At 46.4% G+C, this 27,928-nt stretch overlaps 1 protein-coding gene across 5 annotated transcripts in view; it reads left to right on the forward strand.

Annotated features, from left to right (window-relative positions):
- Positions 1-27,928, forward strand: part of ADGRB1 (adhesion G protein-coupled receptor B1) — a 421,483-nt gene that overhangs the window by 338,122 nt on the left and 55,433 nt on the right. For all 5 annotated transcript variants that reach the window (XM_079984142.1, XM_079984141.1, XM_079984145.1 and 2 more), the window contains exons 19-21: positions 3,156-3,259; positions 10,547-10,649; positions 18,383-18,533. In XM_079984142.1, coding sequence (XP_079840268.1) covers positions 3,156-3,259; positions 10,547-10,649; positions 18,383-18,533 — 358 coding nt within the window. The remainder of the gene's footprint in view (positions 1-3,155; positions 3,260-10,546; positions 10,650-18,382; positions 18,534-27,928) is intronic.

Genomic DNA, 27,928 nt, shown 5'->3' on the forward strand with positions numbered 1-27,928 from the left:
CTTTCCAATTCCATATCAGAGTCGCAGTGCAAATTACTGGAACATGCGGAAATGGCTCAATTGACTAACAGACTAAGAGGTAATACAAGACAATCATTTATTCAGAAATGGCATGTGTACAAGAGAGATCTACAGAATAATAGCAGTGGTACAATATCAACGGCAGCATCTGAATGACCCTTGTCTAAACGAACTGTTAAGAAACAAGTAAAAAGGTACGAATTGTTGTAAGAAGGTATTAGAAAATACAGAAAGAATAAGGTAATAATGATAAGTACATCCATCACCAGAAAGGCTATATGCATTGGGAAATGATAGGAAGTCTATTCTATGTTAGCAAAAAAGATAGGAAAAAAGATTGTATAAATTTAATTTATTCTATTTTTTGTAAACATATTAAGATTTATGATTGTTCTCATCTTGGCACATTGTGTATGTTATCTCTGTATTTCAATAAAGCATTTAAACTGGGGGGGGGAGGGAGAAAACCAGAGATTGCTCCAGCCCCCTTCGAGTTTCGTGAAGGCCAGAGCATTCCCTCCGTCTCACAGCTTTTCCACATACCATGAATCTGCACCACAATCACGTCACCCCACAGCCTCCTAAGCTTAAGTCTTAAGAGTTTAGCTCCTTAAGTCTCATATCATAAGCCTTGTTTAAGCTGGTTGTTTAAGCTGGTCAGGGAGGCACAGCTGTGAGCACGTTTGCTTTGTTATACCCACGGAATGTGTTTTTCTCTTCTCTTCTTTTTTTGTCTGGCCGTGAGAAGAGCGAAAGGTTGCACTGCTCAGTTTTCACATCGCCGGGTGGGAAATCTTCCTGGAAACCCAGTACATGGTTTTTTTTTTTTGAATGTATCTTCAATTTGAGGTTCTGATCAAAAGTTTGAAAAAGACTTGAACATGCCAGTCACTTCCCCTCTTCCTTCCTCTGGGTCCAATCCAGCCTCTGATGGAGAATGTGAGGCAGCTGTTGCTGCCTTTCCTCACTCTAGCCATGGCTTGGGTGCTTGGAGGCAGCAGGCAGATGCAGCTAAGAGGATGAGAAGTGCGGTCTAGTGGTTAGTGATGGAAATTACTGAAGGCTGTATGCAGCATACTATTAGAATGGCAGACAAAAGATGAAGAGGTAAAATCAGTTATGATTAAATGGGCACAAGATGTAGGTCACAACATTATGATGGAAGATTGGGAAAAGTTATGGAAAACTGATTTAAAATTTACAGATTGTTACCTGTTGAAGGAGAATTATATGAAGTTGACGTATAGATGGCATTTGACACCAGTGCAGTTAGGGAAAATGTACAAAACTAGTTCAAATATATGTTGAAAGTGTAAGGAAAAAGAGGGGACATTTTATCATATGTGGTGGGATTGTAATGTAATCAAAAAAATTTGGGAAATGATATACAATGAATTGAAGAAAATGTTCCATCTAACATTTGTAAAAAAAACCTGAACCATTTTTGTTAGGGATTGTAGGAAAAGACCTGCCAAAAAAGCTGAAAAATATCTTCATGTATGCAACAATGGCCGCAAGAGTTTTAATAGCACAAGGTTGGAAGAACGAAGAAATCCCAACTAAAGAATCATGGAAAGAGAAATTGATGGATTATGCAGAATTGGCAAAATTGAAATTGACACATAAACAATGGGACAAGGACAACTGTGATTTCAACGATGAATGGGAACCCTTTACAAAGTACTTGATGACGCAACAAAGTGAATTGGACTCCTTGGCAGGTTTTGAATAAACACTCACAAACTCTTTATTGACAATAATCAGTTAGACAATTTAAGGATTTATACAATTTTGTAACATGCAGAGAACAGGATTCACAGAGAAACCAAAGATTGGAACTGAGGGGAGTCAGGGGGAAGTCCTTTATGGGAGGGAGGAAAATGGGGAAAATTAAGGATGTGATATTTTTTGATAATATGTTTTGTTTAAATCTCTAATAAACATTTATTAAAAAAGAACTACCCACTTTCAAAATAATAATAATAGTGGTTAGTGTTGGACTAGGACCTGAGAGACCAGGGTTCAACCCCCCACATGGCCACTGGGTGACCTTGGGCCAGGTCTGCCTCTCTGCCTAACCTATCTCACAGGGTTATTGTTGTGGGGATTAAATGAGGAGGAGCGAGAACCTCTGTACCTCACTTCCAGCTCCTTGGAGAAAAAAATATTGGGTAGAAATGCAGCAAAATAAATAAATGGGCCTTGGCAGGTGCTCAGTAATGCCTAGCTTTGATTTTGCTCCCTGTTTGACATTTTTAAGCAAGGCTGGTTGTCCACCTTTCAGTTGACTTCCTGCATTGACAGGTGAATTTGACTCATAGACTTTTGAGGTCCTTCCACCTCTATGATTCCATGATTTCCACACGCATCGTTTACGCAGTTATTGCTCGGTGACTTGCAGCTGAATAGGTGAACAGACTCCACTAACTGAGTCACATCGGATGTTAAAGCTCTGTCACATCCATGATGGCTGCTGCATGCATAGAAACCATCCTGACATTGTGTAGCCCATTACAAACGTGTTGATTTTTCCCCTTGGTTGAGTTGGAGTTCTTCTGTGAACTAGAATGATGCAGTTATCTAAAAGGTCTCTCTCTGGCCACTTCAACTCTTCTCAAAAGAATGATCAGTGAATTTCTGAATAAAGAATTCTAGGAGTGTGTGGAGCCTATCATTTTATGTCTACTGGATTTCCAGCTTTCTATTCACCCATATGTTTGTAGAATCTGCATGGAGTATGTAGAATGGCCTTTCTTCCAGAAACCCTTGGTACGCAATGAACTCTCCAAAGCAGACCTACCGCCGATTTCATTTGGTTGCGTGATTGTTTTTCAACCTGCTCACAACTAGGTTTGCCCGTGAGTTTCTGCATCCAGCTATTTCCCCGTCTGACTAACTTTGTGCATGCTGACCACAAAATAGCTTTCCCCCCTCCCTGATAGAAGGTAAATCAGGCAGAATCAAACAGAAGGAGAGTTTGGGATTAATGTCTGCAGAATCAGAATTACAATATCCAGGTCAGAAATCGCGCATGCTGAATTCTTATTACCACATTATCACCAGGAAAGATCTTGCAGAATGTAGGTCACCTGCTCTTTCAAGTATACTCATGGTTTTTATTTCCTCTCTTTCAGAACACAGAAAAGGTGCTCGTCCCTTCGGTCACGTTAATCGTAGGCTGTGGAGTGTCTTCCTTGACTCTCTTGCTTTTGATAATCATCTACATCTCAGTCTGGAGGTAAAGGTTCTACTCTCCTCCATTCATAAATACGTATTCTCATTTGCATATTTGTATCTCTGTCTGAAACCATAAATCTATAGTTACTTTTCATCATTCCTAGCGATGTCTACAGCACACTCTAATGCTCTGTGGTAATTCATTTATGCATTCTCTTAAATACTGGGAGAGATAAGAAGGCATTTGGAAGTCATGAGGTCTACTGTGCATCGTGAGACAATTGTAGGTGTGCTTGTAACCTCCCTGAGAAATTTCCCTAGCCTTAACTAGAGTGCCAATTTATACTTCACCAAAAAGGGGAGTAAAAAAAAAACAACCCATACAGATATACATATTCTTTTATTTATTTATTCATCTCTAATGATCAGCGGACCAAGGTCCGTATAGTTAAAGCTATGGTTTTCCCCAGTAGTGATGTATGGAAGTGAGAGCTGGACCATAAAGAAGGCTGATTGCCAAAGAAATGATGCTTTTGAATTCTGGTGCTGGAGGAGACTCTTGAGAGTCCCGTGGACTGCAAGAAGATCAAACCTATCCATTCTGAAGGAAATCAGCCCTGAGTGCTCACTGGAAGGACAGATCCTGAAGCTCAGGCTCCAAGACTTTGGCCACCTCATGAGAAGAGAAGACTCCCTGGAAAAGACCCTGATGCTGGGAAAGATGGAGGGCACAAGGAGAAGGGGATGACAGAGGACGAGATGGTTGGACAGTGTTCTCCAAGCTACCAGCATGAGTTTGACCAAACTGCGGGAGGCAGTGGTAGACAGGAGTGCCTGGAGTGCTCTGGTCCATGGGGCCACGAAGAGTCGGACACGACTAAACTACTAAACAACAACAATGATCAGCTAATTGTCTGGGTTTGAATGACTGGATTGTCCAAGACTGCAAAACCAGTTGTGCAGTGTGTTGCCTAGGGCTCTGCCTCAGTTGTAGTGCAGTTGTGTGCAGCTTAGGATACCCTATGAACTCCCAGCACCGAATGCATCAGGCCCATGGTTGGCAATAAAGCTGTAATAGTGATTGTGTTCTGAATAAAGCTAAAGTAGGAGTGAGGGAACCTGTGGTTCAGATGTTGCTGAACTCCAACTGTCATCGCTTCTGATAACAACTTTCCTAAGAGTTCCCAAACTTCACCACATCTGTTTACCAAGAAGTAGCAGTGGGTGGAGGAATGTCAGAAAGAGTTGCTTAATCATTTTTCTCTTGCCCACTAGCCCATGACTTTATTTTTATCCATTCAGTGAAAGCCTCCATCTTGGGATGGCTTTAAAAGAGGAGTGGACAAATTCATGGAGGACAAGACCATGATGCTATGCACCATCACCCCATCCACTGTTGGAGGCCGTAGGGCTGGAACCACAGATAGGAAGAGTGCTGTTGTACTCAGATTCTGTGTGTGGTCTTCCATTGGTTGACCACCATGATAACAGTTTGCTGGGTTAGATGGGCCATTGTCCTGATCTAGTAGTGCTCTTACATTCAGATAGAAATCATCTAAAGCTAAGGCTATCGATGGGGAAGAACATTGTGGATCTGGGACCATCCATCTGGTGGTGTGATGGCCTGGGACTTGGGCTCGGACTCACAGCCAGAGGAGTTTCAGTCCACACCGGATCCTCTGCCTCAGGCGGCATCTGAACCTAGTCTGGGGCCTGATTCTGAAGAGCCCCAGTCTGCACAGGTTCCCCTACAACAAGCACCAGCTGGGCTGAGTCAGGGGCCTGAGCCTGCCCTGGCTCCAGATGCGGGGATTACCTCGTTGCCTTCAGCTGGGCCATCACTCACATGCTCCACTACCGGTTGGGTCAGGGGAGGCTGAGGCGGCCTCTGGGTCTAGTAACCCACTGACATCTCCCGAGCTGCAGAGACTCAGGTCTGAGAGAAGGAGAGACCTGAGTACTCGCAGGAGGAGTGCTTGCCTTCGGGCGAGACCTGGGGATCAGGACCGGCCGCTACCCTGACAAAGATAAAAGGCTGTCAGACCCCGCCCCAGGTTGCGGGAGCAACATTGCTGTTTGCCAGAACCTGCCTGTGATTCTGTGACTGATCTTGCCTGGTTTCCTGCCTTGACCCTGTCGGACTCACTCCTCGCGGAACCCTTGGATTCGGGACCAGACCTGGACCGTGTTGCTCGGGTTACCCCCAGGCCCAGCACAGGTGGAGAATAAAGCTATCATTGGTTCCTTGGCATGGTGACTGTGTTCTACCTCCACCATCAATCACAGTATTCCTTTTAATACCAGCTGCTGAGAATCCCAACTAGGAGAGAGCTGTTGTGGTCTAGTCTTGCTTGCGGACTTCCCAGTCTGGTTGGCCACTGTGAGAACAGGATATTGGACTAGATGGGCCTTTGGCCTGACCAGGGCTCTTCTGATATTCCCGTGCTCATTTTACACAGAGTCAAACCTGGGTTTGCCACTGCACATACATACAATAAGACAATACAACACAGTTGGGGAGCTAGAATGGGGAATAGAAAAGGTTTTTATGGTTGAGAGCTGGAGTGGTCTCCCACGTCTGGTTCCGTCCTTCCAAAATTGTGAGGGCATTTCGTTAAATCTGGGAGACAAATATGCAGGTGCAAACAGGTCTCCTCTTAGTGACTGGTGTCCTCCAGGAAAGAATTGCAGAGGGGAATATATGCCCCCACCAACAGCCATAGATGGAAGCCCCCCTGCCCTTACTCCTGGGTAAAGCATCATTGCCATTGGGAAAAGGCATAGCTCAGTGGTACAGCATCTGCTTTGCACATCAAAGGTCCAAGGTTTTATCGCTGGCATCTCCAGGGCATGTCCACTGCCAGGCAGTGTAGACATTACTGAGCCACATGGACCAAGGACAGCTTATTATTCCATTATTATTATTATTATTATTATTATGCCTCACCAGAGTGGTGCATGCTCTGGTTATCTTTCGCTTGGACTACTGCAATGCGCTCTACGTGGGGCTACCTTTGAAGGTGACCCAGAAACTACAACTAATCCAGAATGCGGCAGCAAGACTGGGAGTGGCCACCGAGACCACATAACACCGGTCCTGAAATACCTACCATATTTTTCGTCCCATAGGACGCACCTAGGTTTTTGGGGGGGAAATAAAGGAAAAAAATTTACCCAGCCAGATGGGCGGGGTATAAATAATAAATGATGATGATGATGATGAAGCAAACAGAAGAAAAACACAGTGAACCAGGAGTGGGGCTTTTTTCCACCCCTTCCTCAGTTCTGCAGCCAATATTTCCAAGGGCTTCCAGCTCAGAGCAGCACACATCTGTCACTGCCCTGGAACCTAGTTGCAACTGGCCGCTGGCTGGCTGAGCTACAATCTCACGTTTTAATAATCTGAGGTTTTGCAGCCTTTGCCACTTTGCAGCCTCCTCTAGGCTTATAGCCAGCGGGAAGCTTAACCCGCTGACACCGTTTCTTCGGATTGATCTATGTCCAGACCCAGGGGACCGCGGACATGCTTCCAGCAGTGACAAATAGCAGAGAGGCAGCAGAGAGGCAAGGATCTTTGGGGGTGGGGGATGGGGAGTGGATTCCTCTCTCTCTGTGTGTGTGCACATTCATGTGTGTCTAGATCCCTTGTACATCTAGGTAGGGTAATGGTTTCATTTGGAATGGCCGTGAATCACATGTGACCCAGCAAACCGAGCCGAAACCCAGTAACATAAAAAGTCCCTGCTGGATCAGGCCAATGGCCCAACTGGTCGAGCATCCTATTCTCACGGTGGGCAACCAGCAAGCAGGATTCTGCCACAAGAGGTCTCTCCCCTCACGTGTTTTCCAGCAAGTGGGATTAAGAAGTCTTGCTGTCTCCAGTTGTGGAGACAAGGCAGAACCATCGTGCCCAGTAGCCCTCTCCATGAATTTGTCTAATCTTTTTAAAAAGGTTGGTGGTCATCACTGCCTCCTGTGGGAATGAGTTCCATAGTTTAACTATGCACTGGATGAGGAGGAGGAGGAGGAGGAGGAGGAGAAGGAGAAGGAGGAGAAGAAGACGAAGACGAAGAAGAAGAAGAAGAAGAAGAAGAAGAAGAAGAAGAAGAAGAAGAAGAAGAAGTTCAAAGTGGCGTCAAGCGCATTCGCAGAAGGGGTGAATCGCGACCCATGCACGCGCAGACGCGGATTGCGTTTACTTCAGGATGCAAACGGGGCTCCAGAAAGGATCCCGTTCGTATCCAGAGGTACCACTGTATAGCAAAATATAGATAATTTGCTTCCATTTACGGGCCCCTCCAGACTGTTTGTTAGTTTGTTGTTGTTTTGCAAGCAACATGTGATTGATGCACATAATAATAAGGTTGGGCTCTATCCAGTGCTGGAGCTCTGCTGGTGCAATGGGTTTCATGTGTAAATGGAGCTTTCTCTTCCTGTTATCTGGCCCCCTCCAACTTCCTGCACACCCACAGAATCATTTCTGGAGGGTTCAGGAAATGTAGGGAGAGGAGAGGAAACAGACGTCCCATTGCACCTGCAGAACTGTGCCCACAGAGCATTGAATACAACCCACAACCATAAAAGTCATTCACATGGACATTCACACTGCAGAAAGCTAATCTAAACACAATATTTTGCATATAGTGCCATTTTAGCTGGTTTGACACTACATATTCCATGTAACGTTATGGGGTTACATCGGGGGGAAGGAGTCAGATTGCCCCAGCCTTCCTGTGCTGTGGCAGCTCCCTCTGTGTGTTTGCCCCCCAAAACACGACATGGCACAACTGTGCAGTTTCCATTCCCTCTCCTCCTTGAAGTCCTGCTGAAATTACACGGGCTGTAATTTTGTGGTGGTGGCGGTGGCAGCAGCTGTCAACTCAAGCCAGTATCAGGAACAACTTCCTTGAGTTTGTAGACCAGCTGGCTGCTTTCCTGCAGCCGGATTTGGCCCGAGGTCTACCAGCTGCCAACCCTTAGTAGGACAGAACAAACAGAAATGTGGGGCTTGAAAGGAACTGAAAATCATCCAGCATTGTGCCTTGAAACCAAGATGAGGTCCTCTATATCCAGGGGTGGCACCTTCCACTTCGCTGCTTGAGGCAAAAGGGGAACGTGCCACCTTGCTTCCTCACTGCCACCCTGGCACTGGCTGTGCCAGCACCCACTAAGCACTGGTAGCTGACCTCTGGTGAGATTTTGCGAGATCTCGCCAAAGTCTCATGAGAGCTCATGCACTCCATGAGATTTCAACAAGATCTTGCTGGAAAGAAGAAGAAGAAAAGTTTGGATTTGATATCCCACCTTTCATTCCCCTTCAGGAGTCTCAAAGTGGCTAACATTCTCCTTTCCCTTCCTCCCCCACAACAAACACTCTGTGAGGTGAGTGGGGCTGAGAGACTTCAGAGAAGTGTGACTGGCCCAAGGTCACCCAGCAGCTGCATGTGGAGGAGCAGGGAATCGAACCCGGTTCACCAGATTACGAGTCCACTACTCTTAACCACTACACCACACTGACAGCAAACTGGTGCTGCTGTCAGACCCCCTTCTCTGCTGGCAGTGGTGGTGGCAGGAAGGGTGTCAGAGGCACAGTGGATTCTGCTTCTAGGGCTTCCAGGGCTCCCGCCTCATCACTGGACCACAGCTAAGCACATCACCCAAGTTATGTGATTCCACAGGCAATGAGGTGTTTGTGGAGAGGTGTGTCTTGCTTCAAGCTGAAGTGACCGTGAGTTTGCAGGCCAAGGGGTAAATCTGCAGAAACTCGTTTTCCATGACAGGGTAACTGTTGCTGTCATTTCATGGTAGGGATCATGGATTTCAGATTGGGAAAGGACCACAGTTCAGTGGTAGAGCACCTGCTTTCCATGCAGAACATCTCAGGTGGAATCTCTGGCATCTTCTATCTGAAATCCTGAAGAGGAATTGCCAGTCAGTGTGGACAATATTGAGCTAGATGGACCAATTGGTCTGACTTGGTATATGGCAGCTTCTCCTGGCCCATGGGCTCTTGGAAATGGATCACGTGTTGCAGGTTGAGGATTAAAGAATGTTCTTGCCAGTCTTTACCACTAGATCCCAGGGTAGGTGACAACCATATAAACATGTGGCATTAAAATCCAGTAGCGCAACTTAAAATCAAATAAAAGAATGTATGCCAATAAATAGAGGTGGTCCTGCACACAACAATCACAAAAATCTTAACTGTCGAATGACAAGGTAAAGAGGTCAAGTTCAGGAAACAGTGGAAACTATGCAGTGAAAATGGTGGATACACCTCTGTAGGTACATTCCATATTTTGGGAGCTGCCTCAGAGAGAACTCTCCCCTGAGCTGCCAGCCACAATGCTATGGAAGGCAGCAAAGCTACCAAGCAGGCACCTTCTGCTTATCTTAATCTCTGGGTGTGTCTGTAAGGAAGGAGATGGTCCTTGCTTAAGTTAAAGGTAAAGGGACCCCTGACCACTAGGTCCAGTTGTGGCCGACTCTGGGGTTGCGGTGCTCATCTTGCATTATTGACCAAGGGAGCCAGCGTACAGCTTCCGGGTCCTGTGGCCAGAATGACTAAGCTGCTTCTGGCAAACCAGAGCAGCGCACGGAAACGCCGTTTACCTTTTCGCCGGAGTGGTACCTATTTATCTACTTGCACTTTGACGTGCTTTCAAACTGCTAGGTTGGCAGGAGCAGGGACCGAGCAACGGGAGCTCACTCCGTCGCGGGGATTCGAACCGCCAACCTTCTGATTGGCAAGTCCTAGGCTCTGTGGTTTAACCCACAGCGCCACCTGTGTCCCTTGCTTAAGTTACATAGGCATTAAACATGAATGTGATCACCTTGAATTGGGTCTGTAAGCTAACAGGTCCCATGAGGGTCACAGCCAGAGATGGTGCAGGGGAATTCAATTCAGTTCATCGTTTAAAGGTATAACAACCTCATTTGCACTTTCCAATATGATACACAGACTGAAACACAGGCTTCTTCCAAAATTTGTATTTCTCCAAATTTTGTAGTGCAGTGTTCCTGCCTAGTAATGTGTGCAGAAATGCATGTACTAGGTAGGGCACAGTGTGCATTGAACTGCATTGCATTAGGGAAAACTGCTTTCCAAGAAAGTGTATACCATGTAAAGGTGTGTACAAAATGTGCACAAGGAGAAGTTCTCACTAGAAGGATTTTCACGAGGTCCTTTTTCAAAAAAATGTGGAGAATTTAAGATCAGAAAAATGGGGCATTGAGTGAAATTGAATTTGGCAGATTTCCCCATTCCCATGACCAGCCTTTTGACAATTTGCAGATCATGTATCTAAGGCTCTTTCCTTCTGTCTACCTTTTTCTTCGTCTTCTGTAGGTACATCCGTTCCGAACGTTCCGTCATCCTTATCAACTTCTGCCTCTCCATCATATCTTCCAACGCTCTCATCCTGATTGGGCAAACCCAGACCCGGAATAAGGTAGGAATTTGCCCAGGTTTTTTGTTGTTGCTGCTGTTAGATACGATAGCTGAATTCCCAGGGAGAGACATTCATTTGCTTTCTTGAGAGCCAGTGTGGTGTAGTGGTTAAGAGCGGTAGACTCGTATTCTGGTGAACCGGGTTCGCATCTCCGCTCCTCCACATGCAGCTGCTGGGTGACCTTGGGCCAGTCACTCTTCTCTGAAGTCTCTCAGCCCCACTCACCTCACAGAGTGTTTGTTGTGGGGGAGGAAGGGAAAGGAGAATGTTAGCCGCTTTGAGACTCCTGAAGGGGAGTGAAAGGCGGGATATCAAATCCAAACTCCTCCTCCTCCTCCTCCTCCTCCTCCTCCTCTTCTTCTTCTTCTTCTTCTTCTTCTTCTTCTTCTTTCGGCTCATTATTTCATTCTCTATATGTACCACTGAATGGCAAATTACACATGTATCCCCTTTGAGAATCTGGGGAGCATCTTTACTGATTCTAAGAAGAATAAGGAGAAAGGCTTCAGCTGTGATGCATTTTGAGTTTCTGCCTAGAGTTAGCTCTCTCTGACTCCCACCGCCCCAGTCCCCTTGGCACTTTCCTGCAAGAACAGGACCAGTTTGCGAGGTTCAGTGGTTTCTATCTCTCAAATTCAAAAAGACAGATTGACCAAAGGGAGGCAGAGGCGAATGTTCCACTTAATAAATGTTCTGCTCTTCCATATCACCCCTTTCATACACCAAGCCTGGAGCCAGTTGCTGACCTTAATTAAGAAACCCTAACCCACACTCATTGCCTAGGTAGGTAAATATGAGGGAGCATATTCCAAATGTTGTGGAAGCTTTTGAATGGCTTTTAAACATGTTTTGGAGAAGGTCTATGAGCCATTAAAGCTCAATCGAACCTCCATGTACTTCAACAGCATACCTTTGAACAATAGCTATTGTGGACACACAGACAAAAGAAGAAGAAGAGAAAAATGACCTTGCAAAGCAGTCCTTAAGTTGATGCAGATTCAAGGCCTCGGTAGTGTCTGCAAGAATGGAGATGGTGGTGAATGAATATCAGGGCTGTGCTCTGCCTGGATTTCAAACTGAACTGGGCCCATTTGGGCCCATGCGAGATTCAGCTGAAATGTGTTGAGGTAGCCCCAGTTCACCCCAAGTTAGATTGGGCCCAACCCAAATATTCTAAGGCTGTCAAAAAGCAGGGCAGTTGGGCAACTGAGGAGGAGGGAGGAGGAGAACTGGGCCAAAACAAACAAGATGAATTTTAACAGGGAGAAATGTAAAGTATTGCACTTGGGCAAAAAAAATGAGAGGCACAAATACAAGATGGGTGACACCTGGCTTGAGAGCAGTATATGTGAAAAGGATCTAGGAGTCTTGGTTGACCACAAACTTGACATGAGCCAACAGTGTGACGCGGCAGCTTAAAAAGCCAATGCAATTCTGGGCTGCATCAATAGGAGTATAGCATCTAGATCAAGGGAAGTAATAGTGCCACTGTATTCTGCTCTGGTCAGACCTCACCTGGAGTACTGTGTCCAGTTCTGGGCACCACAGTTCAAGAAGGACACTGACAAACTGGAACATGTCCAGAGGAGGGCAACCAAAATGGTCAAAGGCCTGGAAACGATGCCTTATGAGGAACGGCTAAGGGAGCTGGGCATGTTTAGCCTGGAGAAGAGGAGGTTAAGGGGTGATATGATAAAAGGTAAAGGTAAAGGTACCCCTGCCCGTACGGGCCAGTCGTGTCCGACTCTGGGGTTGTGCGCCCATCTCACTTAAGAGGCCAGGGGCCAGCGCTGTCCGGAGACACTTCCGGGTCACGTGGCCAGCGTGACATCGCTGCTCTGGCGAGCCAGAGTCGCACACGGAAACGCCGTTTACCTTCCCGCTGGTAAGCGGTCCCTATTTATCTACTTGCACCCGGAGGTGCTTTCGAACTGCTAGGTTGGCAGGCGCTGGGACCGAGCAGCGGGAGCGCACCCCGCCGCAGGGATTTGAACCACCGACCTTTCGATCGGCAAGTCCTAGGCGCTGAGGCTTTAACCCACAGCGCCACCTGCGTCCCCTGGGGTGATATGATAGCCATGTTCAAATATATAAAAGGATGTCACATAGAGGAGGGAGAAAGGTTGTTTTCTGCTGCTCCAGAGAAGCGGACACGGAGCAATGGTTCCAAACTACAAGAAAGAAGATTCCACCTAAACATTAGGAAGAACTTCCTGACAGTAAGAGCTGTTCGACAGTGGAATTTGCTGCCAAGGAGTGTGGTGGAGTCTCCTTCTTTGGAGGTCTTTAAGCAGAGGCTTGACAACCTCTGTCAGGAGTGCTCTGATGGTGTTTCCTGCTTGGCAGGGGGTTGGACTCGATGGCCCTTGTGGTCTCTTCCAACTCTATGATTCTATGATTCTATCTATGCTGGATCTGGCAGCACCAACCTGGACTGGACTACCAAATTTGGACTACCACTAGCCTTGACAGGACTATCAGAGACTTTTCTGGCCCTGGCCCTGCCCTGTAGGACGCAGCATCCCCATCCTAACTGTGCATGGCCAGACTGCAACTTGGGAGCCTGAAAGGACACTGTGTTTAAAATAATTTAGCAGTCAGTTACTGCACATGGAAGTAGCTGTTTTTGGCTACCGTGGTTAGGAGCCATCTGCCTCCACAAAATATTTTACTCCCATTTACGAGACTTTGGGCGGAATTCAACATCACGCTAAGTGGATAGCATCATTCATTCATTTATTCATTCATTCAATCAATCAGTCTCTATACCACCCTTCATCCGATGATCACAGGGCAGTTTACAATATAAAAACACACACAAATTACACACCAATGTGCCAAACAAAAAGAATAGAACAACTAAGTCAGTTCTTGGTATGAGCTTTCGTGTGCATGCACACTTCTTCAGATACACTGAAACAGAAGTTTCCAGACCCTTCTATATAGTGAGAAGGTGGGGAGGGGTATTACTCAGAAGGGTGGTGGGAATGGGTGATTGGCAGATAGCTGTGATGAGCCTGTTGACGACTCTTAACGACTGCAATGGGTCTTACAGGAAAAAGCTTAAGAGTCGTCAACAGGCTCATCACAGCTATCTGCCAATCACCCATTCCCACCACCCTTCTGAGTAATACCCCTCCCCACCTTCTCACTATATAGAAGGGTCTGGAAACTTCTGTTTCGGTGTATCTGAAGAAGTGTGCATGCACACGAAAGCTCATACCAAGAACTGACTTAGTTGGTCTTTAAGGTGCTACTGGAAGGAATTTTTTTGTTTTGACTATGGCAGACCAACACGGCTACCTATCTGTAAAAAGAATAGAAGTGAGCATGCACACGGAAGCTCATACCAATAACAAACTTAGTTGGTCTCTAAGGTGCTACTGGAATGATTTTTATTTATTTATTTTGTTTCAACTACGGCAGACCAACACAGCTACCTACCTGTAACACCCCCCCCCCAAAAAAAAGATTATTTAATTAGCCAAAGGCAGTTTCTTCTTGCCAGATGGAATGATGCCCTTTCTCCTCTCCTTGAATGCTGTTCTGGGGTTCTCACTCTCTCCCCACAGAACAACCCTTGGGGAAAGAATGAGAGACATGTGGTGGGAGGAGAAGGGGTTAAGTTCCATTGTGTGAGCAGAATTCCTTGTTTAGAGCTTCTGCTGCTAGGACACATTAGGTGAATCCTGCCCATCAGTGCTCACTGCTTCAGCATTTTTGTGGCTATACGTTCCAGAGGTCAGTTACGGACAGAAAGACTAACCCTTTGACTTTTCTTAAGCTTGCTGCATTTCCAGTGTCATCGACAAGCACTAGGAGCAAATAACCAACAGAATAACAGCAGCAGTAACAACGACCAGGTTTGCAGGTCACATCAAAGTATAGTTTAATACATCAGCATTAAACCATGGTTTGTTTTAAACAACGGTTTAATGTGATGTGCAAATTGGGTCGATTTAAATTCTCAGCTGCGAAGGAAGAAAAGTCAGGGACAAGCTGAGCAAAGAGGCAATGTTGGGTAGTGGTTAGAGTGTTGGACTAGGAACTGGGATATTCGGGTTCAAATCCTTGCTCGACCATGAAGCTCCCTGGGTGACCTTGAGCCTGTCACTCCCTCTCAGCCTAGCCCACCTCACACGGTTGTTGTGAGGATTAAACAAGGAGCGGGAGAACCATGTGACCACCTCAAGCTCCTTGGAAGAAAAGGCATGATATGAATGGAATAAATAAATAAAATATTCTGAACTCCATATCAGACATTTATGCCAACTTCTTTTAAAGGCATTCAAATTATGCACAGCTCTCGATGAAATCTGTCAATCACCATCGATCTGAAAGTGAGAAATAGCTGGTAGGGCAAATCTGGCACCAGCTTCTCCCAAGCGAACAGATCTTCATCAAAGCAATCAGAGTAATGACTCATCTTGATTTGGAGAAAGTGGCACTAAAGTAGAGACAGAAGGATAAAGATGTAATTGAAGGTGATCAAGCAAAAGGGTCGCTTCATTTTTGATTTCTGTCAATGGATTTTTGTAGGGAGATTGTTTTCTTAAGATGAAGTTACCTGGAGAGGAGAGGAATGAAAAGAGTACTGCCAACTTCCTTCAGTGCAGTTCACATTGCCCCTGCTCCCCTATGGATAATAATGATAATGATAATAATAATAATAATAATAATAATAATAATAATAATAATAATAATATTTATACCCCGCCCATCTGGCTGAGTTTCCCCAGCCACTCTGGGCAGCTCCAAACAGAATATTAAAAACACAATAAAGAATCAAACAATAAAAACTTCTCTAAACAGGGCTGCCTTCAGATGTCTTCTAAAAGTCAGATAGTTGTTTATTTCCTTGACATCTGAAGGGAGGGCGTTCCACAGGGCAGGCGCCACTATCAAGAAGGCCCTCTGTCTGGTTCCCTGCAACATCACTTCTCGCAATGAGGGAACCGCCAGAAGGCCCTCAGCCCTGGACCTCAGTGTCCGGGATGAATGATGGGGGTGGAGACGCTCCTTCAGGTATACAGGACCGAGGCCATTTAGGGCTTTAAAGGTCAGCACCAACACTTTGAATTGTGCTCGGAAATGTACTGGGAGCCAATGCAGATCTCTCAGGACCGGTGTTATGTGGTCCCAGTGGCCGCTCCCTGTCATCAGTCTAGCTGCTGCATTCTGGATTAATTTGTGTGTGTGTGTGTGTGTGTGTGTGTGTGTGTGTGTGAGAGAGAGAGAGAGAGAGAGAGAGAGAGAGAGGCATTAAAACTTCCAACTGTTGTAGAGTCGTCTTCAGCAGTTAGCAATGCTTTTGTTGTTGTTCCAGCTTCCATTTCTCTATGTCTTTATGGCGTCCCTGCTCCCCTGACAAACACACATTTTCCACCTGTGTGCACCCCTAGTGAATAGTGCCCCTCTCTGCATTTATGAGAGCCTTTGAAGATGAAAGCAGTACATTTAAAAGATGCATATTTTTGCTCCTGGTCACATTAGACAAAAGGGATGATGAAGAAGAAAGGCGCCCGCCTAGCCAATCTCTCTCTCTCTCTCTCCGCTGCAGCTTGGCAGCCTTTTTGATTATTAAATCACGCTTGGCCAAGCATCGCCGCCTGCTTCAAAGGACAAGAAAAGGTTTTGCTACTGAAGGCAGAAGGGAAGGGGCCTCGATGGGTTAGAATCCCAGGGAAGGGAGTCACGGCTGCAGCCACTGCCTAAGCCAGAATGTTTGGATTGGAGCTGGTTTAGTATTGATACCCATAGGATAGCTCAGTTGGTTAAAGTGTGGTGCTGATAACGCCAAGATTGCAGGCTCAATCCCCATATGGGAGAGCCGCATATTCCTGCATTGTAGGGGGTTGGACTAGATGATCGTCAGGGTCCCTTGCAGAATCTACGATGCTATGATTCTGTTCTATGAATCTGTTTCAAACCATATACAGGGGTGCCTCGCAAGACGAAAAGAATCCGTTCCGCGATTCTCTTCGTCTAGCGGTCTTGCGAAGCAAACCCATTGACGGCTTAGCGGATTAGCGCTATTAGCGGCTTAGCGGCTTTTAGCGGCTTTTAGCGGCTTATCGGCTTAGCGGATCAGCTGATTAGCGGCTTAGCAGCTTAGAAAAAGGGGGGAGGGGAAAAAAACCCGCAGGAACTCGCAAGACATTCTTGTCTTGCGAAGCAAGCCCATAGGAAATTCATTTTGCGAAGCACCTCCAAAACGGAAAACTCTTTCGTCTAGCGGGTTTTCCGTCTTGCGAGGCATTCGTCTTGTGGGGCACCACTGTACTCACATATTAGACGTTTTGTAGGCAGGGATCCCAGAGACTCATGCATAGAATGGGCTGCCTTTGACTTGACCCAAAGTGAGTGTGCGTCTCTAACAAGTTTCCTCCTCAAAGCCAAAGTCTTACATCCCATTTTAGCTAATGAGGACACTGAGGTCCAGTGCCGAGGGCCTTCTGGTGGTTCCCTCATTGCAAGAATTGAGGTCACAGGGAACCAGGCAGAGGGCCTTCTCGGTAGTGGTGCCTGCCCTGTGGAACGCCCTACCAGCAGATGTGAAGGAAATAAGCAGCTATTTTATCTTTAAAAGACATCTGAAGGCAGCCCTGCTTAGGGAAGTTTTTAATATTTAACGCTGTACTGTTTTTAACACTTGATTGGGAGCCGCCCAGAGTGGCTGGGGAAACTCAGCCAGATGGGCGGGGTATTAAGTTGTTGTTGTTATTGTTGTTATTATTATTATTATTATGGAACAGGGAGTGGAAGGCAATTACCTGCCCTTCTTCTCCGATATATGTAATAAAGTGTATATCAGCATCTTCCCTTTCGCCATCACTCGTCTGGGAAGTCCGAAGTAACAGTTCCTTCCGATAGGCCTCGTCTTTATATATTCTAATGCAAGCAGAGCCAGCTGGCAGCCCTCGGGGAAACCTAGATAGTGACAGCAGCAAAGTTCAGAAAGGGAGCATTCATAATTCAGATTCCTTGGTTCAGAAATCCCTCAGCCATTTCGAGCTGAGCCAAGCCTCCTCTGAGATTTGGCTCGGCTCATAATAGCTTGGCACCAGCCCTCCGCCGACACTTGCCATTCCTGCTGCCAGTTTGTATTATTTTTAGAACTTCCACCCCACATTTCCACTCCAGGAAGGAGGTGCTCAAAACGGCTTACAAATCTAAAAGCAAGCGTAAAAGGAACCCGTTAAAACACTGGGAGGGGGCCCCAGAAAGTGTTTGTCTGGTTTATATATATATGGGTAGGCAAACTAATGCCCGGGGGCCGGATCCGGCCCAATCGCCTACTAAATCCGGCCCGCGGAAGGTCCGGGAATCAGTGTGTTTTTACATGAGTAGAATATGTCCTTTTATTTAAAATGCATCTCTCGGTTATTTGTGGGGCCTGCCTGGTGTTTTTACAAGAGTAGAATGTGTGTTTTTATTTAAAATGCATCTCTGGGTTATTTGTGGGGCCTGTCTGGTGTTTTTACATGAGTAGAATGTGTGCTTTTATTTAATACATCTCTGGGTTATTTGTGGGGCATAGGAATTCGTTCATTTTTATTTAATTTTTTCAAAATATAGTCCAGCCCCTGACAAGGTCTGAGGGACAGTGGACCGGCCCCCTGCTGAAAAAGTTTGCTGACCCCTGCTTTACCTCTTATGGTCCAGCTGTCTGTCGCCCTTCACTTTCTCCTCCTCCTTCTTACACATGTCATTTCTCTCTCACACTTTTCCAGGTGATATGCACCTTGGTGGCCGCCTTCCTTCACTTTTTCTTCCTCTCCTCCTTCTGCTGGGTGCTGACCGAAGCCTGGCAATCTTACATGGCTGTGACGGGCAGGCTGCGAAACCGCATCATCCGCAAACGCTTCCTGTGTCTTGGATGGGGTGAGGATCCCTTGCTCAAAGCTGGAGGTGGGAAGGGGGGGGGGAGAAATCACACCATTCAGCAATACATCCAGTGCTGAGCATCAGCTGAAGCTCAAATGGGTGGATTTGAATCATACTGAAAAGGGGTTCCTCCGCTCAGAATCCCAAAATCTATATTGCAGTTTTAAGGTGTGGAACCCAGAATAAGACACTGGTTTTGATGCATGAAACTGAAATAACACCACACACACACCCGTATTCATTTAATCTCTGTTTGAATTCATTTAGAGGGGGGAAATCAGGAGAAGGGTTGCAACTCAGTGATAGATGCTGGGGACTGAACCTGGCACATTCTACATGCAAGCAGCTGTTCTTCCCCATTATGGAAATTCCCCATTATGGTGTTTTTGAGTATCAAACATCTTTCTATGTGCTAGCAAAGAGAAGCATTGCTTGTTATGCTGCTAGTATGCTTGCTTGGTTTGTGGTTGATCTTTTCAAACGTTGTTTGAGCATGGAATTTAGAATTCAGTGCCATTAGTTTTCCTTAAGGAAATGATTGGGAATGCAGCGGGCCTCACATCTTGGTGTAGAAAGCTGCAGAAAGTTCCATTCTCCTGGAAATTTTAAATTCAAATCCCCCAGTGCAAAACTGTTGCAATACATATGGATATTATTGCGGCATGAGTTGACTGTGCAATTGCTCCAGTGGGATGGATTGCTCAGATGCGGAGTCCGAACAGCTGACTTGAGAAATCTATCCTCATCTACATGGGTTGGATTGTTCTGCCACAGTGCATGTTGTGTTCAGAGTGGTGCTGGTTACCGGGTCTTTCTTAAAAACACAGTAAGCATTTCAGGTTGCTCCTCCCACTTCCTGGATAGCTAGATCAGTGGTGCAATGGTTAGGGTGTTGGACTAGGCCCTCACAGACTGAGCTTCGAATCCCCACTTACCCATGAAGCTTGCTGGGTTATCCTTGTCGGAATCTATGCTACGACCGAGCTACTCCTCCGGTCGAGCCTTCAGAATCTCCTCCAATGATGATTAACGACCTGAGCCTTTGATAAGGCTCCAGGCACGTTCCCCATTCAGCAGAGTATCAAAGCAGCAGAAGAGACGAGAAGTTTGAGCTACATTGCTAGGTTTTATTTCTAACTACACAGACAGAAAAGAAATATATATGCTCTCTCTGTGAAAGGCAGAGAGCAACTGGGAAACAAAGGAACAGGAAACCAGTGACATCACATCCGTCTCCTCTCTTCCGTGAGACTTCCAACAGTCTGGAATGTCTGGTATGCAAAACAGAGTCTTGTGACTCCAAGCCCTGCACAGTGGCATAAACAGAAACCAACAATCCTGGGCCAGTCTAACCTGCCTTACAGGGTTGTTGTGTGGATAAAATGAGGAGGCAGAGAGAACCATGTATGCCACTTTGAGCTGTGGAATAAAAAATGTAAGCGAAGGGAGGGAGATTACAGGGCAGATGAATTTTAAGAGTGTGACTAGTTACTTTGTGGCTCATACCACAATCTGTTCAACCTGACAAAATGACTCTGAATAGTCACATCACTGCAAGTTCAGCAGCATAACTACTTTATAAAAGGATTTGGGGGCTGGGTGGGTGAGAGGAGAACTGGAGATTATCCCCTGGTTCAGATTTCAATTCAAAGCAGAGAAGAATTGGGGCACCTGTTGCACATTTCTTCTTTGAGAGGAAAATTAGGCTTGTTGATACATTCCACTGAACACAAGTTCAATGCATATCCTGTTCCGGTCAAGCAAACGTAGAAGCCAAAAAGATCTAAAAGGTAAGTGATTAAACTTCTGAGCAGCTGCATTTCAAGATTCCTCCTGATATTCTCAGTTGCTGAGAATCACAAGTGGGGAGAGTGCTTTTGCACTCAGGTCCGGCTTATGGGCTTTTATGGGAATCTGGCATTTTTTCACAAAGTGGTGTGTTTTATAGATTTTCAACAATGTATGGGTTTTTTTTTTTAATGCACACTTCCCCAATATGCACAGTTCTGCACACTTTTTCTTTGTTGGGAAACCGATCAACTCAATTTGCTAAACTTCAAAGAATAGCTGCAGTTCGATTTACATATTATTTTCAGAAGTGTAGCTTTGCATTAAAATGAAAACCGAACTGAATTGCCCCCCACCCCTCAATCCCTAAGGGTAATTCTTTATTTTTGCACCTCTGGCTGTGACCAAAGTTACAAAGTCAGCTTCACTGCGGCCGCCTGCTGCTTGCTTGGCCCTGAGCTAGGTAATCCTTTAACCTCTTGGATTTCCCCAGGGTGGTGTTGATTTGAGTGGAACTTCTCTGAGAATTTAAAAGGATCTGTTTCACCCTTCACATGGAAAGGTATTAGAGGATTGAATGGCGGACATTTAGGACCATGTCCTGCTCTGGGACACATCCTAGCCAGTAGGAAAACGGAAACTTCCCATGAGTGTCAAGCAGAATATTTTCTCTCTCAAGAGGCATGTGTTGTGGGAGAAATTTCCCTTGGGGATTCAAATACGGAGGCTCACAGTCAATTTCCAGTTAGCGAGACCTCGTTCAATAATGTGTTACTGGACCAGAGCTTTCCATAAGGATACATTCTCTATAAGCACAATGTGTCACCTTGGCTGTTCCATCCTCTTCCCCAACCACCTTCTGCCACCTCATTGCTCTACCATCTTTCCATCCTACCACCAGAGGTGGTGTGCTGGTCCCGTGGGTATCCAAGAGGCGAGGTCCAAGTCCAGTCCAAGGTCGAGGGTGCAGTATAGAGGCAGTCCGTCAAAGCTGAGGCTGGGTCCAAGGCAGGGAGTTGGGCAAGGTCAGGAGCTCCAGCAGGAAAAGGTGCAGGCAGGAACTGGCTACCAACAATGTTGCTCCCGCAACCTGGGACTTGAGCTGGCTGGGTTTTAACTGCCCCAAGGCATAGGGCAGCCCCAGTCCACAGGTGACCCACCTCTCCTGGCCTGGAGGTGAGCACTCCTCCTGCAGGAACTTAGTTCCCTCCACCTCTCTGCCCTGAGCCTCTGCTGCTCAGGAGAGGCTGGAGGGTTACTGGATCCAGAGGCAACCTCAGCCTCCCCTGACAGGGCTGAGAGTGGAGCACCTGCAGGCAATGGGTCCTCCATCACCTCAGGAGCCAGAGCAGACTCAGCTGGTGCCTGCACCTGAGGATCCAGCACAGGTGAGGACCCCTCAGACTCAGGCCCCAGCCCTGGCTCAGCTGGTTCTGGAGGCGGGGAATCCTGTGCAGACTGGGATTCCTCAGGTTCAGCCTCCGAGTCCTAATCTCAGGCCATCACAGGTGGTTTTAGGATAGAGCGACTTGGCACCACACTGCAGAGCACCACAAGCAATGCTGCAGAATGGATTGTGAGAGGCGGGGAGTGCCACACAGGGCATTGCTGAAATTTGAGAGCTCCAAGTCCCCCACTGCAACTACAGTTCTTGGAAACACTTCCTAACTCCCCTTTTAAAGCATTTATGTAGCTCCCTCCTGGTACCCTTTTTATGTTATCCTTCAGTCATTAGAGAGGACGCAGGTAGCGCTGTGGTCTAAACCACTGAGCCTCTTGGGCTTGCCGATCAGAAGGTCAGTGGTTCAAATCCCCACGGCAGGGTGAGCTCCCGTTGTTCTATCCCAGCTCCTGCCAACCTAGCAGTTCGAAAGCATGCCAATGCAAGTAGATAAATAGGTACCACTGTGCTAGGAAGGTGTGCTCTGGTTTGCATCACGGTGTTCCATTGCATCAGAAGCGTTTTAGTCATGCTGGCGGCATGACCCAGAAAGCTGTCTGTGGACAAATGCCAGCTCCCTCGGCCTGAAAGCGAAATGAGTGCCACAAGCCCATGGTCACCTTTGACTGGACTTAACCATCCAGAGGTCCTTTACCTTTACTTTTTTTTTTTTACCTTTAGTCATCTGTTTCCCCCTTAACTGCTCCATACCACTTCTGTGATCGAGTTGCGTTCTTGCATACATAACACCGCCTTACTGATAATGAGCCTAACAGAAATTCCGCATCAGCGTAAATGGCGCAGTTGACTATTTCCACCCTACTTGTAGGCAGCGAAATCAAGGTGGGAGGGATTTCTCCAGGTAAAGGAGAAATTCTTGCAGCAGTTTCTCCTGGGTGTAGGACTCCATTAGCAACAGCAAATCTTCTGGAATGTGCCCCCCCCCCTTTGTTTTCCTGCCTCCAGAAGTGACAACAGCGCCTGTGTCATGTGATGGTGTTAATTTTGTAATCTTGCCCTTCCTCCCAAAGGATGATGGGAAGGCCATGCAAATGCCTGGCCACCATTTTGCATCTTCTAAAGTACCCTGGGTGAATAGGTAAGAGGAGGATAGCGGCAGCTACTGTCTTCCCACACACACATACATATGGTATAGAAGATTCAGAAAGTACATTTTAAACCATGGATGGGGGAATTTGAGGCACTCCAGCTAACATGCCCCAGTCAACATGGCCAATGGTCAAATATTCTTCCATTAGCTGTTCTTGAGGCAGAAACAGTGGCAAGCTTTAAAATCCTCCTATCTAACTAAGCAAGTATCACAGTGTTCTGTTTTATTATTCAATGACATCTAGCTGAATGTTTTCTTTATGGTTTCTCTGTTTTTACTGGTGTATTTCTTTGTGCTTTTGTTTTTAAATGTTGTATATACATTTTTTATCTTTTAAATCATCTTGCAGTGTTTTATGTAAACCGCTTAGGGATTTTGCATATTAAGCAGTATATATTACTGATGATGATGATCTAGTTTGCCTTATTCAGTGGTCTTGGATGAAAAAAAGAATAATCCAAAATATTAGCAGAGAAATGTTCAGCTCGGCTCTCATTTTAATCTGGGAGACACTCTTCAAGTGAAGTAAAAAGAGTTGGGAGATGGGCTGACAGAGTTCTTGATCTCCTTAAGCTGCAGAAAAGCTGGTTGCATTTTTCTAAGGCTCCCCCTTGTTAAAAACTCCCTACCGGGACTGCATACATGGAAAAAAACAGCATATTAAGGAGGGAGAAAATCAGTGTGGGGTAGTGTTGGACTAGGACCCAGGCAACCCGGGTTCAAATTCCCACTTGGGCCATTTACTCACCTGTAGCATAGCCTACCTCACAGGGTTGTTATTTGGATAAACCTGGGAAGGGATGTGCACCACATTTAGCTCCTTGGAAAAGTGTGATATAAATGCAATAAATAAATATTAATAATTATAATTGTTAAGGAAAAGCCATGCATAAGTCTCTTCCTGATCATAGAATTGTAGAGTTGGAATGCACCACTTTGTGACATGGAGCGGGGTAGCTTTTTCCATTTTGTTTGAGTTTAGCTTTTGCTTTGTCTGTTTGTTTTCTTGCATGGGGAAGCACTGAAAAACTGAGCCCACTCTCCCCTGCAGTTAGAATTGGTAGAGACCCAATTTCTAACACCTCGCTCAATGTAATGTGTAAAACTGCTCTCCAAGTCAAGATCTTCTCTCCCGAGAGATCCTCTGTTTACTATCGCTGAGCTTTATTGACTCAAATGACTTTAATTTATTTGCTTTTAGTCTTACCTTGTGTAATCCCAGTTTAATTGTCATTTAATATCCTTTTAAAAGCTTGGCAGCAGAGAGTGAGCTCTGAATCATCAGCCCTGTTAACAGTTTATCGAGCCTCTGTATCGGGTGCATTGAACTACGCTCTCCTTGAGTTCCTGCGAGAACTAAGTCAGAATATTTGAGGATGGCTCAGTTAGTTAGAGCTGATAACACCTAACTCTCAGGTTCAATTCCTTTATGGGACAGCTGCATATTCCTGCACTGCAGGGGGCTGGCTAGAATGATCTTCTTGGTCCCCTCTGACTCTATGATTCAGCGAGCATCTTTGAGAAAGTGATAGACATTTGTTTGATCTTCCATTCCATCCACCCCCATTCTGAGGGCCTGACTTAGGTAAAGGTAAAGGGACCCCTGACCGTTAGGTCCAGTCATGGACGACTCTGGGGTTGCGGCGCTCATCTCGCTTTACTGGCCGAGGGAGCTGGCGTACAGCTTCCGGGTCATGTGGCCAGCATGACTAAGCCACTTCTGGAGAACCAGAGCAGCACGTGGAAATGGCGTTTACCTTCCAACTGGAATGGTACCTATTTATCTACTTACACTTTGACGTGCTTTCAAACTGCTAGGTTGACAGGAGCAGGGACTGAGCAACGGGAGCTCACCCTGTCACAGGGATTCGAACAGCCAACCTTCTGATCAGCAAGCCCTAGGCTCTGTGGTTTAACCCACAGCGCCACCTGCATCCCACTAAGAGTTGATAGGAGGCGCCTATTCCCTTCGTAGTTCTACAGCTCCCAGAGTGGTTAGAAATGGTGCTTGAAAGAACCATTGCATCCCCATTCTGAGGGCTTGACTTAGGTGGCCATACTTATAGCCTTGCATCTACTGAGATGTTGTATTCTGTGCTATGAACTTAAATTAAGTTGTGTTCCAATTGAAGAAAGGAAGAATGGAGGGAAGATCTTGATAGGGTCTCCCCAAAATGCTCAGGTTCAGACTTTGTTGCACCCCCAAGGGAAATTCCATAAAGTGGGGAACCACCTCCACTAGTCCCATACATCTTGAAACCATAAGGAGAGCCCTGCTGGATCAAGCTGGTGTCCCATCAAGTCCAGCATCTTGGTCTCACAGAGGCCAACTGCATGTGTGTGGCATCTCTGTGCAGTCAGCCACTACACACATGTGCAGATCACAGGTGCGTTCACCAGGCAGGCAGGCAGGCAGGCAGGCAGGCAGGCAGGCAAGCACACATACACAACAGAGGGGGACATACAAACAGAGGATAGAGCATTCTCAACAAAGTATAGCTCCCAGGATTCTTCGGGGAAAACTAAATGGTATCTTAGGGCTATAGATCTATACAGTAAGCCCACAACTTATGTGGGGGGTACACTCCATTGATTGCTCCCAAAGCCAAAATCGTGTGCAGGCAATGGCCAATTGACACGCATCCAATAGATGCACCACTGCGCATGCGCCCATTGTGGCAACCCAGAAGTAGACAGAAAAGGGGGTGGGATGGGGCAGGTCAGGGTGGGGCAGTCTTATGCACAGTCCACCCACACATGTGGGGGGTCAGGAACATCACCCCATGCAAATCAGTTGTTGCCGGTATAGTCAAAACACACTGCGCTCAATGGAAGATGGGATTGCCAAAGTATTTTTTCCTGGAACCCCAGCACCCCCTTTTTTTTACATGTTTGGCCATGCACCTAAAGCTGAATGTGCACAAGTTGTGGATTTACTGTGGTACAGATGTGTCCTTGTTTGGTTGCAGCAGTCATGTAGCACCTTAAAGCCCATCGGCTTCATTGTGGCAGAAGCTTTTGTGGACTAGAGTCCACTTTTTTCCCCTGATGCATCATTTCCTAGCCCACAAAAACTTGTGCCGTCACAAAGAACTGCCTTTGAAGTGCTACGAGATTTGCGATGTGTGTGCCTGTGTGTTCCCCCCTCTCCTTTCAGGCTCGTTTCTTTGGCCTCACACAGGCTCTTCCTATCTCAGCAGAAACAGAGCCTCCTGCTTCTGGACTGACAGGTCACCTTGGAACACCATTAAAGCCATCTCCCTTGCTGGGAATTACGTGTGGCGCTATCCTTAAGAAGGACCGGTGGACATGGCAGCCACCGGCTCAAATGTGCCTAACACCTTGAGGAAAATCTGCCTCAAATCCCATTGCGTCTGTAATGAGTGAGGGCTTTTGTCATTGGGATGCTAAGCCCAGCCCGGCAAGCAATGTCTCTCTGACTCCTAATGGGATTTGCCCATCTTTAGCAGCGAGATAGATTGATCCACGCGTGACTCAAGGGGATGGGGCTTAAGAGATGCCTGAGGTCTCCTTAGGTGAGGAGAGAGGCAGTTCCATCTGATACACAGCCAGAAGTATCAGAGAACAGGGGTTAGTGGTTTGTAAGTCCCTCAAAGTAGGACACCTTTATGCAAGAACTGGATCCTTCATGCAAAATTGCAGGGGGCAGGCGAGAAGCAATGAGGATGGGTGACCATAACAAGAGAATTTGCAAAGACTGAACTGAAATGAAAGTTTTTTTATGATACTTGCATGAAAGTTTTCATTCCTAAGGCCCTCCTGTCGAAAAATTTCAGTCTACCCCTGGAGAACATTTGGCAAAAGGCTGCCCTCCCAGTTTCACCACTCATGAAATGCAGGCAAAACTGTGGATCCAGGTTTAATATTATTTTAATCTTCTTGAAGGAAGAAACAGATTTCGCCCCAACTCCTTCCCGTACCCTTTCTTAGACTGTTACAGTGGACGCTCGGGTTGTGAATGTGATCCATGCGGGATGCATGTCCGCAACCCGCAGCAGCGCGTCTGCACATGTGCGGCTTGCAATTTGGCACATCTGCGCATCCGCAAAGTGCAATTTAGCACTTCTGCACATGCGTGACTGTTGAAACCCAGAAGTGACCCGTTCCAGTACTTCCAAGTTTCCACAACCTGAAGCAACTGTAACCTGAGGCATGACTGCACTTCCTTGTCCATTGCTATGAACTAACAATGATTTCACCACCCCTACCCCGAAAAATGTTCTTGAAAGTGTTCTCCAAGTGACCAACATGAGTTTGACCAAACTGCGGGTGGCAGTGGAAGACGTGCCTGGCATGCTCTGGTCCATGGGGTCATGAAGAGTCGGACACGACTAAACAACAACCCCCAAAAATAATATTTGTCAATATTGGTGCAATGCTGAAGATTTATCTCACATTTGTTTGAAAATTCTCTGTCACTTAATGGGGGTGTTGGAATCCCTACAGACCTTCCTTGGTGTTGAGATCAGCAGAGGGAGTGACCTACCTTCTTTAGAAGTTGGCATTTGTCTTGGTAGTTCCACCTTCCTCAAATGTTCGGGGGGTGTTGGTCCAGCAAGAGAGGGGGCATTTTCTGTTGTAGAATTTTCTCCCCACAAAGGTGTGTCTGGCTTCACTGTACAGCAAACAGCAAATGCTGAAGATGAACCTCTTTACCATATCCTTTGGCACCTGAGATGATTTTTTGCGTGATGTTAATTTAATAAGAAATTGTGGCAGTTTTATTAATTTCCTAAAAAAGAGAGACTATACAAGATTCTGCAAAATACAATATTACCAAACAGGATCTGGTGACCATAAACACAGTCCATATACAATTAGAGATGTAAAGGTAAAGGTACCCCTGCCCAACAGGGCCAGTCGTGACCGACTCTAGGGTTGCGCTCTCATCTCGCTTAAGAGGCTGGGAGCAGGCGCTGTCCGAAGACACTTCCGAGTCACGTGGCCAGCGTGACGAAGCTGCATCTGGCGAGCCAGCACCAGCGCCGCACACGGAAACGCCATTTACCTTCCCGCTATAAAGCGGTCCCT

Source organism: Podarcis cretensis, assembly GCF_951804945.1.
Source record: "Podarcis cretensis genome assembly, chromosome: 7".
NCBI lineage: Eukaryota > Metazoa > Chordata > Lepidosauria > Squamata > Lacertidae > Podarcis > Podarcis cretensis.